A 12,312-nucleotide genomic window follows, 5' to 3' on the forward strand; every position below is an offset into this window, starting at 1 on the left:
GTGGCTGATTGGCCTCCTCCTGTTCCTAAGGCCTAATTGGAGATGAAAAATACACAACCGATGTATTTGTATGTGTTAAACTGTTTATGGGTCCAATATGATAACTTCGTCCAACCCTAAACCCTCCGAGGTCTCTGCGCTCCTCCAATTCTGGCCTCTTGCGCATCCCCGATTTTCATTGCTCCACCATTCAGCTGTCTAGGCACTAAGCTCTAGATTCCCCCCCCCCCCAAATCTCTCTGCTACTCTCCTCCTTCAAGATGCACCTTAAAACCTACCTCTTTAACCAAGCTTTTGGTCACCTGTCCTAATATCATCTTATGTGGCTCAGTGTCAAATTGTGTCTGTGAAGCGCCTTGGGACATTTTATTAGGTTAAAGTGGCTATATAAATGCAGGTTGTTGTTGTTTACCAACTGAGGTGTTGACAATATGTTGAATGTGGTTACAATATTTGCTCCTTTCCCCACCTATTACAGATCGGTGCAATGACCAAGATACCCGGATGTCCTACAGAATTGGAGACACCTGGACAAAGAAAGACAGCCGGGGAAACCTACTTCACTGTTCTTGTACCGGCAAAGGGCGTGGAGAGTGGGAATGTGAACGTCATGCATCTTTGACATCGGCTGTTGGTAAGTGTGGGGTGCAGGCAGGGGACTGGCCCTTATTGTAAATGAGGGCATGTTTTAACACAGTGGTTTGAAATCTCTTCTAAGTACAACGATTGTACTGATGTTAAACCTAATCGATTATAATTAAAGAGCTGGACAGCTGAAGGTCTAGCAATTCGAGCAGGCCCAAAAACAGGCTCGCAGGAAACAATCCCTGCGCCTGAATGGGTAGGCCCGAGGTCTACCTAATATTGGGCCTCAGGCCTCACTATCATGAAGGTGGTGAGCTGTGAACACCATATGCAAAGGGCCTAACTCCTGTTTCAGGCACAAGCCCTGGACGCCTTTTTTTTGCCTATACCAATATGGCAGGTGGTGCATTTCCAGCTTGTAATGAGCGTGTGTTTCTTGGCCACCATATTAGAGGCTTAGGTGCCCATTTAGTACACAACAAATGGGCACTGTATGATCGAATTTCTTACAACCATAGGCCTCTTGCAAGAGAACATTCAGGGTACTATTTTCCTGATCAATAATTTTTAGTTAACGACAGAAAGTAGACGCACAGCATTGGTAGAAAGGACTGTTCTCCTGTGAGAATGAAACACCCATTCTCCTGTGTTTAGCCTTGTTCCTGAACCACAGTTCTCCAAACATCAGTGAAAAGTGGGAGGGTGGGGAGGAGAATTACTTTTTGCTTGTAAATGGCTTGTTAAAAGGCAAGTGCTGAATCGCACTGGGGTGTGGGACTGTCGATCCAAAGTGAGTTTTGAAGGATGGACCTGTAGGAATGGGCCTACAAGAGACTCTTGGTGAGTGCAATAACTAGTGATCTAGCATTTCAATCAATTCCACGGGTTCATTTTGTCTCTCATTTTGCTGCTCGGGTCTGGAGTATTTTCTGGGGTATTAAATTTTTTAAAATAAGAAAATATTTATTGCCTATTAAAATATAAATCTCATTCCTCTTTTCTAGAGGTTGGATCTCACATCCAGCGTAAAATCCAGCCTGCAATTTACCAAACCCATCCCCAGTGTGTCAGTGACAGCAATATTTTATACAGTGATGGGATGCATTGGACCAAAATGCAAGGTAGCACACGCATGCTGTGCACCTGTCTGGGTAATGGTGTGAGCTGCAGGGAATTGTGTAAGTATTAGTGCCTCCGCCATCACTGATCAGTAGCAATAAGTCACTAGTGTGAATATTACATGCATGTTCTTAAGTTTTACATTGCTTAATAAATTACTTGCTCTCAAGTCGTTGGTCGTTACAGAATGCCTGCTATGTGACCAATTACAGATACCTACACTGAGGTCCTGTTGTTATCCTGCTCTTTGGCATAGTTGGCAAGCTCAGGGTCCAGTCTTGGCAGGGGGGGGGGTTTCGAAGTGGGCAGGAAGCACAGATCAGGGGACTCATTGGGTTTGAGCGCTACATGTTCCCCACATTAGCTGCCTAGCATTCCTGGTAGTCAGCAGTCTTGGGCTCCCTATTGCCAAGGAGAGTTGGGGAGGGTATACACAAGTGGGAAGAGGCTGGCTGGGGAGGTGGGGTGGTGGTGCGGGGAGTGGAAAATGCCTGCAGAAAATGTGTTCTTAAAAGTCTGAACAGTCATGATATTTGGCAACTAAAAAATTCCTAAAGTATGTTTGGTCTAACAGATAAATACATTAAGATAGCTGCTTTTCAGAAGTGTAATAGTGACTGCTGACTTTTCGTAGATGAGCTGGTGCAGGGCTTCATCATCCCAGGACTTGAGGTCGAGTGTAGCTCTTAATATTCTAACAAAGACGTGTCCAAGACCTTTGCACTCTCTGCTGCATGATCTGTCATCAGTCTGCCAATTAGCTGCATTCTCAAACAGTAGGACACCGGTTCCCAGATGTGGGCAGTTGGCAGTCTGTACCTCTTTTTGGATGAAAGGCTGATCAGCAGCTGGAGAAGGCCGATCGATGAGAGGTCAGGATACTGTACACTTTAAAGAAGCAACTTGGTACTATAATGGGTATGGTTGGTTATTCTGGGAGGATGAGCTGGGAGGGACCTACTTCATCTAAACTCTTCCCCCACCCCTCTTTTGGTTTGGGTCTTGGTGTCACTGTGGTAATGTTTGGTGTAACAACAGTGTCCAAATTGGTCCAAATCAACCATTTTCCTCCTTTGGAGACCATATTTTAATTGTGCCAACATGATGCAAACCTATCTGGTCATCAGCAGAATGAAGCGTTTGGCTTGAGTTAAAATTTACAGGAAAAAAAAATTAAATAAACGCAGTAATCCCCCCCCTAGATGTCATGCCATGTCCGGCAGTGAATCTCTCACACTCACGAACGCCAATCACTCTTCAGTGGGGCACACTGCATTGCTTTGCCTTCAGATGGAAATTTATCACGACATTCGGGATACCTTGCTGGGCGCGTGTGCGGGGTGGGTGGCGACATCTGTCTTGACCCATTTTCACTTCACACCCTGCCCCATTCCACAATGGAAAAGAAAATCTGGTCAAGACCAAAAGGAGGCTGCCAATTCATTACTACGCACTTCACTCCCCTGCTTAAGACGAATTTCACCCCGCCCCCCCGTGTCTTATTTTCCCATCACTCAAGGGCATCTCTCAGCACTGTATATAATCTGTAATAATGTTTGTGACCCGTATAATGTCAAGCTGTGGCTCAGTGGGTAGCACTCGGATCCATCGCGGGTTCAAGTCCCACTCCAGAGACTTGAGCACAAAGGCTGACACTCCCAGTGCAGTGCTGAGGGAGTGCTGCACTGTCGGAGGTGCCGTCGTTTGGATGAGACATTAAACCGAGGCCCCGTCTGCTCTCTCAGGTGGACGTAAAAGATCCCACAGCACTACATGAAGAAGAGCAGGGGAGTTCTCCCCGGTGTCCTGGCCAATATTTATCCCTCAACCAACATCACTAAAACAGATTATCTGATCAATATCACATTGCTGTTTGTGGGAGCTTGCTGTGCACAAATTGGCTGCTGCGTTTCCTACAGTACAACAGTGACTACACGCCAAAAAGTACTTCATTGTTTGTAAAGCACTTTGGGACATCCTCAGGTCATGAAAGGCGCTACAGAAATGCAAGTTTTAAAAAATTGTTTTGTATTAATCAGCATCACAGACCTACGGGGGAAATGCCAATGGAGAGCCATGCATGTTTCCATTCACATTCATGGGCAAGACTTACCACTCCTGCACTAGCGATGGACGACAAGACGGCAAACTGTGGTGCAGTACAAGCACAGACTTTAACCAGGATCGCAGTTACTCTTTCTGCAGCCAGCAGGCCTGTAAGTTAAGAAGCCTTTCCCCGAAGCTATCTTGCTACCTCTTCCTGTTTTCTTGTAAAGTTCAATCACAAACTGCAAAGTGAGACTCCCACCGCACGCCCTCCCCCCTCCACACACCGGATGACTCACTTGGTTGAGGGTCGGAAACCACACAGACCTACAGGTACCTGTGCCCCGCGCCCCCCCCCCCCCCCCCCCAATAACCGCTGGGGTTAGCTGATCCCAGTCACGGTTGGCGCTGGGGGCTTGCTGTCAGGTGCCGCGGTGCTTTGTCCTGGAATCACCGGGTGATTGATATCTAATAACCCGCTACTGGGAAAGCGTATGTCTTGTGGGATGAGGGCAGGATAGAAGTGGGGGTTGCAGTTTGGCCGTGACACCCCTCCCGTGGTCAAATTGCTCGCCAATGCTCACTGTCTCGCGCGAGAAGAGCGGTCGAGTGGGCCTCGGTCCATAGGCAGCTATCAGTGCCGGTCAGAGGTGTATTGCAGCAGGAGTTTTAGGATAGGAGAGCAAGGGGATATAACGGGAAAGATTTAATCAGTACTTCTTTGGGATCAACTTTCCGAATGTGCACTCGTAAGACAGGACTGGCGGACACTCGGTTCCAAACACACTCCTCTTGGTAGGCATGGGTCTAGGCCCGAGACAGGCATTTGTAAAATTTACTCTCAAACCCTTTTTTACAGAGTAGGCCTCAATCCTTTGCTAGCACCCTATTTCTACCAGGTGTCTGTCAGCTAATAAACTACTTTTAATCAGCAGCATGATGCAAACTTTGCAATAATGACTCTTGACACCCATTTTAGAGGACTCCCATCAGTTCAATACAGTAGCGGGTGTAACTGGCGCGCTGGCTAGTCCACTTTCTTTGGTTAGGGGATGGGTTGGGCAGGAGGGGACGGGGGGAAGATGGGGGAGTCTGTTCAAAACCTTTTGAACTTGTTCCTAGTAAATGTCTGCTGTGAAACGACTGACTGACTTTTTTTTCATCCCCTCCTTATTTGCAACTAGCCTCTTTGATCCAAACCCGGGGAGGGAACTCCAATGGTGCATTGTGTTACTTCCCCTACCTGTACAACATGCGCAACTATACCGAGTGCACAACTGATGGAAGAAAGGATAGCATGAAGTGGTGCGGGACAACTGCTAACTATGATGCCGATGGAAAGTTTGGCTTCTGTCCAATGTCAGGTATGGCTCGGACCTCCCCAGCCCCTCTTCCTGACTCTTTCCCCTCCTGGTCTCAGACATCATGGTCACTCAGAGCGAGCTGACTAGCAATGGAGGCTGCCAACCTAACGAGTTACAAATTGTCTCGTTAACCACCATTAAAAGCTGACTCTGGCACATGGGGGAACCTTTTGTGAATGAATCGAATGAACTAATGGGATTGCAAAGCGAGTAATTTGTATGTTCCGTACTGGAACATGTGTTGTTAACTTTGCCAGCTAACAGGAATATAGGGAACAGGAGGAGGCCACTTAGCCCCTCGAGCCTGTTCCGCTATTCAGTTGGATCACGGCTGATCTGTATCTCAACTCCATTTAACCGCCTTGGTTCCATATCCCATAATCCCTTACCTAACAAAAATCTATCAATCTCAGTTTTGAAATTTTCAGTTGCCCCCCAGCCTCAGCAGCTTGTTGGGGAGAGTTCCAGATTTCCACTACCCTTTGTGTGAAGAAGTGCTTCCTGACATCACCCCTGAACGGCCGAGCTCTCATTTTAAGGTTATGCCCCCTTGTTCTGGACTCCCTCACCAGAGGAAATAGTTTCTCTCTATCTACCCAATCAAATCCTTTGATCATCTGAAACATCACAATTAGATCACCCCTTAATCATCTATTCTCAAGGGAATATGCTAAAGGGATATTGCATACAAAAAAAACTTTCCAAATTTTAGTTTGAGCTCAAATACCCTGATCTGTTTTTAATGTCATTTGAAGTCCATAGTTTAGGGGAAGTATTGTAATGCAATGAACCACCTCAGTACACTTCTCAAATATGTATAAATGACAGTGCAATATGAATGAATGCATGTTTAATTATTTTGAATCTTTGTTTGATTTTGTCTCTAACTCTTATCGCTTATCTTTAGACTTAGCCTGGTACTCACTTTGCCACTTATTCCCATCACCTATTCCTAGAACACGAAGAGGTTTGCACCACCCCGGAAGGGGTTATGTATCACATTGGAGACCAGTGGGACAAGCACCACGACCTAGGTCACATGATGAGATGCACCTGTAACGGGAATGGCCGCGGTGAATGGAGCTGCATTGCTCACACTCAGCTTCGAGGTCAGTCCGCTTGGTTTGAACGGCAGGCAATCCACTCCTGCCATGTTGTGTTTGCTGTCTATGGACTATCGCAGTCAGTAATGCGGGCTCAAGACCATGTCACATTAGGAGCTTCTGTGTATGTCTGTGCGTATGCGTGTTTGTGTCTGTGACAGTTTCTGTCTCTCTGTCGGTCTCTCTCACCGTCTCTCTCGTCTGTCTGTCTGTCTGTCTGCCTGTCTCTCTCTACCTGTCTCTTTCTCTGCCTCTCCCTGTCTGTCTCTCTCGCGTCTGTCTGCCTGTCTCTCTCTCTCTCTACCTGTCTCTTTCTCTCTTTTTCTGCCTCTCCCTCCCCCTCTCCATCTCTTGGTCTCTCTCTGTCTGTGTGTCTCTCTCTTTCTCTCTGTCTCTCTCACCGTCTCTGTCTGCCTTTCTCTCTCTATCTCTCTTTCTCCCTCTCTCCATCTCTTGGCTCTCCCTGTCTGCCTGTCTCTCTCTCTCTCTCTCTCGCTCTGTCTTTTTTTCTCTCTCTCTTTCTGTCTCTCTATCTCTCTGTCTCTCGCTTTGTCTCCCTCTCTTTCTGTCTCTCTATCTGCATCTCTTTCTCTCTCTCTCACTCGCAGCCTACTTGGAGCTGAGGTACAGAATGGCTGCCAGCACTTGTTGAACTACATCCAGATATATTATATATATGTATATGTATATGTATGTTTAAAATAATGTGCCTTATTTCAGAGATACCCCTGAATACAGTAAAACCAAGGTGCCAGCGTACAGAGGAGTAAATGATACAGAACATTTAGACATGCTGCAGCAAGCACTATTTCTAGAAGGATTATGTTATAGAACTTGAGTTCAAATGCACCAACGTAATGCTGATACAGACCACATGGGAGGTATAGTTCATTCTGAGGAAAACTGCGACAAAATACAAGAAGACATTCAACCCATGGTGAATAGATAGTGGAGTGCGGCCCAGGCATTGAACGGTGTTTGTGAGGTCGTGTCCAGGGCTGCCCTCACCCACTGCCAATGGGGTAGAGGTGTGTAGTGCAGAAATTAGTTAAAAATCACTAAAAGTTGTGATGCAGGTTAATGAGGCCATAAAAACAGCAAACAAAGTAGTGGGGTTCAGTTCTAGAGGGATAGAATTGAAAAGCAGGGAGGTTATGTTAAACTTGAACAGAACCCTGGTTAGACCACAGTTGGAGTACAGTGAACAGTTCTGGTCTCCATATTATAAAACAGATATAGAGGCACTGGAGAGGGTGCAAAAAAGATTCACAACAATATTACCAGAACTGAGAGGTTCTAACTTATCAGGAAAGATTGAACAGGCTGGGGCTCTTTTTCTTTTAGGAAAGAGAATTCTGGGAGGTGACCTGATAGAGGTCTTTAAAATGATAAAAGGGTTCGATAGGGTAGACGTAGAGAAGATGGGCTCGATTTTCCAAGCCCTTTGGAGGCGGGAGTGGTGGGAAAATTGCAGAATCGGGGGGCAGGAACCCATCCCGCCCCCAACCCGCCTCCGTGCCAATGTCCCAGGAGGCAGGTACCCGACCTGTGCTGGGAGCCGCCTCCCCGAGGCGGGAAGGGGATTAGTGCCAATTAACTGCCTGTTAACAGGCAGTTTTTTGCCTAATCCCTATTTTTAGCCCTGAAGTGTGGGCTGTCGGACGGCTCCGAACCACGCCAAGTTAGTGAGGCGGACAGTCGGTCTGCAGGAGTTGGAGGGGTCGAGATGTCCGTTGTGCAGGTGAGTGATGGGTGCATGTGTGCAGAGGTAAGTGTGTAAAGTGTTTTAATAAGTTTTACTTACCTTTACTTTCTCCTGCAGGCTTCCTTCCTTCAGTTCTCTGGAGTCCCTCAGCTCACCGGCACAGAAAGCAGAATGGCCGCTGAACTGTCAAAAGCTTCAGCCTCTGCTTTCTGGTCTGGAGAGATCTCTAACTGAGTCTGAGTAGAAGGACTCAAGTTAGAAGACAGATTGTCAGTGTTTGACAGCTTCACAGAGCTGCCAAATGCTGATTTTTAATCTGTAAATAGCTCTTGACAGATGAAATGTCAATCGCTGACGTCACCAGTAACCAGGTGCCCCTTAATTGGCCTGCTGAGCCCGCTGGCAGGCTTAACAAGGTCAATCAAGGGAAAATAGCGTGGGTTGGCCACAAGTCGATGGAGGCGGGACTACAACCCAAAAAGTGGGAGATCCGCCTCCAAAAGCTCCCCATTGACAAAATCAAGCCCAATGTTTCCACTTGTGGGGAGCCCAAAACTAGGGCCCAGCAATATAAGATAGTCACCAATAAATCCAATAGGGAATTTAGGAGAAACTTCTTTACCCAGAGAGTGGTTAGAATGTGGAACTTGCTACCACAGGGAGTGGTTGAGGCAAATACCAGAGATGCATTTAAGGGGAAGCTAGATAAACATATGAGGGAGACAGAAATGGAAGATTATGCTGAGAGTGAGATGAAGAGGGGTGGGAGGAGGCTCGTGTGGAGAAAGACCGGCTGGGCCGAATGGCCTATCCTGTGCTGTAGACTTGATGTAATTCACCAGGGACCAGCCTGTCATCTTTTGCCCACAGATCAGTGCGTGGTGGACGGAATAACGTATGAAGTGAACCACACCTTCAGCAAACAGCATGACGAGGGACATGAGATGAACTGCACCTGCTTCGGACAAGGCCGAGGCCGATGGAAGTGTGATGCCATTGGTAAGTTTTCACACTTAAAAATAGTTCTGGTTGAAGAGAGTGGTTGACGAGTGTCCTAGCTGGTCTAGGACTGGGGTTAGGCTCCGGTCTAGGGCCTCTGGAACCTGGTTTTGAACCCAGTCCGGAGGGTTGGCCTATGTAGGATGAGTTTGGAAGGCTATGGGGCAATGTACGTGTGGAACCTGACGTGTTTCTGGATGATGTCACTGAGGGGCAGCAGATAGATGAGAAATACGAGGTGGCCAAAGATAGATCCTTGAGGGACACCAGAGGTAATGGTGTGGGAGCGGGAAGAGAAGCCATTGCATGCGATTCTTTGGCTATAACTGGATAGATAAAAATGGAACCAGGTGAGTGCAGTCCCACCCGGCTGGACAACAGAGGCGTTGGAGGTGGATGGAGTGGTCAACTGTGTCAAAGGCTGCAGACAGGTCGAGAAGGAGGAGGAGGGATTGTTTACCATGGTCAAGATCACATAGGATGTCATTTGTGACTTTGAGGACTGTTTCAGTATTGTGGCAGGGATGGAAAGCTGATTGTAGGGATTCAAACATGGAATTGCGGGAAAGATGGGTACGGATTTGGGAGGCGACAACACGTTCAAGGACTTTGGAGAGGAAAGGGAGGCTGGAGATGGGGCGGTAGTTTGCATCGACGGAGGGGTCAAGGGTGGGCTTTTTGAGGAGGGGGTGATGATGGTAGATTTGAAGAGGAGGGGGGACAGTACCTGAGGAGAGGGAACCGGTAACCATATTAGCTAACATCGGAGCCAGGAAGGGAAGTTGTGTGGTCAGCAGTTTGGTGGGAATAGGGTCGAGTGAGCAGGAGGTGAGTCTCATGGATAAGCTGACCTCAGAGACGGCATGAGAGGAGATATGAGAGAAACTAGAGAAAGATGTGAGTTCAGGGCTAGGGCACCACCCTTTTAGGCAGTGCATTCCAGATCATAACAACTTGCTGTATAAAGACATTTCTCCTCATCTCACCCCCCGCCACTTCCACTGGTTCTCTTGCCAATTACCTTAAATCTGTCTCCTGTGGTTACTGACCCTGCGACCCTTATAAAAGCTTGGCACTTTCGCAGTTGTCCAGAAGGGTTAACCCCTTCCCCCACTCATCAATCAAATCCCCTTTTCAAATAAAACAAAGGCCAAGTCAGTGGTAGACTACTCCAAGTCCTTTTTGAAGTTTTATTCCTGCTCTGAATGGATCCCCCTTGCACCTCCTCATCTGCAGCACCAAGTGTCTGGTATTCCAGTCAGCTGGAAAATCTTTTCACGGATATGAGTCCACACTTTTTTTACATTAAATAAAGTTGAGGGAAAAAAAATGCAGCGTTGCAATTTTCCCGAAAGCAAAATGCTGGGAATCTCCCTTTTCTCCCAATTCCTTTCCCCCTCTCACTGGCCCTCTCGTGTCCCTTTTGGCATGGCATCATCAAAGGGGCAGTTTGTAGATGGATTTCGCTTAACGCAGCTGGGAGTGAGCTTACAAGACCTGTGGTAAGGCGTAGACCCACTCCCAAGTGTGTCGTAACAACAGGATATTAAATGCAATCAGTGTTTTACAACATGGGGAAACATGTGTACATGATTTCAGCATGATCCCAGCTAAAAGCGCAACTCAGCAATTTTTTCTCTTTTTTTTCCCTTTCTCCTGTGCGGTGAGACAGCCCTGATCGAGGCTTAATCTGTTTTCCTGGTGTGCACTTTCCTGTCAGTAAATGGTGCAAAAGTAAACTGACTGCTCCAGTGGTTTCAATCTGAGTTCCAATCTAGGATCATATCTGGGACAGGAAGGTGTTCCCTGTTGTGAAATGGTCCGCTTTGGAACTTTTTTGGAGCCAGCCCTGACCAATGAAGGTGCAAAAAAATGTTCATAAGGATGATGCCAAAACGGAGCGGTTACAACTATCGGGATAGACGGAACAGGCTGGGGCTCCTTTCTACTAGAAAAGCGAAGGCTGAGTGGTGACCTAATAGAGGTCTTTAAAATTATGAAGTGGTGTAAGGTAGACATAGAAAAGATGTTTCCACTTATGGGAGAGTTGAAAACTAGGGGCCATAAATATAAGATAGTCACTAATCAATCCAATAGGGAATTCAGGAGAAACGTCTTTACTCAAGTGAGTGGTTAGAATGTGGAACTCGCTATCACATGGAGTGGTTGAGACGAATAGCAGAGATGCATTTAAGGGGAAGCTAGACAAACACGAGGGAGAAAGGAATAGAAGGATATGCTGATATGGTGAGATGAAGTAGGGTGAGAGGAGGCTTGTGTGGAGCATAAACCCCAGCACAGGCCAGTTGGGTCGAATGGCCTGTTTCTGCGCTGTAGAGTGTGTAACTCTCTGTAAGCCCATTTCATTCTCTCTCTCTCTCTCTCTCTCTGTAGATCAGTGCCAGGACACCAACACCAAGCAGTTTTACCAGATCGGCGAATCGTTTGAAAAGCATATCAACGGGTTCCGGTACCTGTGTCACTGCTACGGCCGAGGAGTTGGGGAATGGACCTGTGAGCCCCAGCAACCCTTCCCAGGTAGGGTTCCAACTCTGCTGCGCCCCCAAACAAATCCTTTTTGAAGTGTCAAGCCGTGGCTCAACGGGTAGCACTCTCGCCTTTGAGTTAGAAGGTCGTGGGATTCAAAGCCCTACTCCAGTGACTTGAGCACATAAACCTAGGCTGACACTCCAGGGCAGTGCTGAGGGAGTGCTGCACTGTCAGAGGTGGCGTCTTTCAGATGAGGCATTAAACCGAGGCCCCGTCTGCCCCCTCAGGTGGACGTAAAAGATCCCATGGCACTGTTTTGAAGAAGAGCAGGGGAGTTCTCCCCGGTGCCCTGGGCAATATTTGTCCCTCAACCAACTTAATTAAAAACAGATTACCTGGTCATGATCACGTTGCTGTTTGTGGGATCTTGCTGTGCACGAATTAGCTAGCTTTTGTGCTCAAATCTCTGGAATGGGATCTCATCCCACCACCTTCCGACTCTGAGGCGAGCATGCTACAAACTGAGCCACAGCTGACACTTTCAGGCACAACTTGGGCAAAAACGCTTACCTCGGATTTGCGGGCGTGCGGTTGTATTAAGCTTTTTTGCGCCGGTCACCGATCCAAGATGCAGTTTGATCAGCCATTGAAAGAAGGTCCCCTAGATTGGCCAATCGTGAAGTTTCAGAAGATGTGAAGGTCTGGTGTGTGGGAGACACCTACCAGTCAAGCAGGGATTTGTTGCACCAACCGGGGCTAAATTGCCAACAATTATCCCCAAATCAAAATACTGCGGAGACTGCATTTCTGAATTCTATTCAAATCTGAAATTCCCGAGCATGAATTGGTCGACTTGGGCAGCAAAGGCGACCGGTTCAGTTGCTGGAAAACTGGTGCTGTT

At 47.3% G+C, this 12,312-nt stretch overlaps 1 protein-coding gene across 9 annotated transcripts in view; it reads left to right on the top strand.

The window, feature by feature from the left end:
* LOC147119974 (fibronectin-like) overlaps nt 1-12,312 on the top strand; it is a 120,357-nt gene that overhangs the window by 10,216 nt on the left and 97,829 nt on the right. For all 9 annotated transcript variants that reach the window (XM_085985433.1, XM_085985434.1, XM_085985432.1 and 6 more), the window contains exons 6-12: nt 479-634; nt 1,590-1,763; nt 3,744-3,920; nt 4,935-5,114; nt 6,071-6,223; nt 8,793-8,921; nt 11,316-11,459. In XM_085985433.1, the coding sequence (XP_085841559.1) occupies nt 479-634; nt 1,590-1,763; nt 3,744-3,920; nt 4,935-5,114; nt 6,071-6,223; nt 8,793-8,921; nt 11,316-11,459 (1,113 nt within the window). The remainder of the gene's footprint in view (nt 1-478; nt 635-1,589; nt 1,764-3,743; nt 3,921-4,934; nt 5,115-6,070; nt 6,224-8,792; nt 8,922-11,315; nt 11,460-12,312) is intronic.

Source organism: Somniosus microcephalus, chromosome 4 (assembly GCF_052327205.1).
Source record: "Somniosus microcephalus isolate GS21.2 chromosome 4, FLI_Smic_1.0, whole genome shotgun sequence".
NCBI classification, from domain to species: Eukaryota; Metazoa; Chordata; class Chondrichthyes; order Squaliformes; family Somniosidae; genus Somniosus; species Somniosus microcephalus.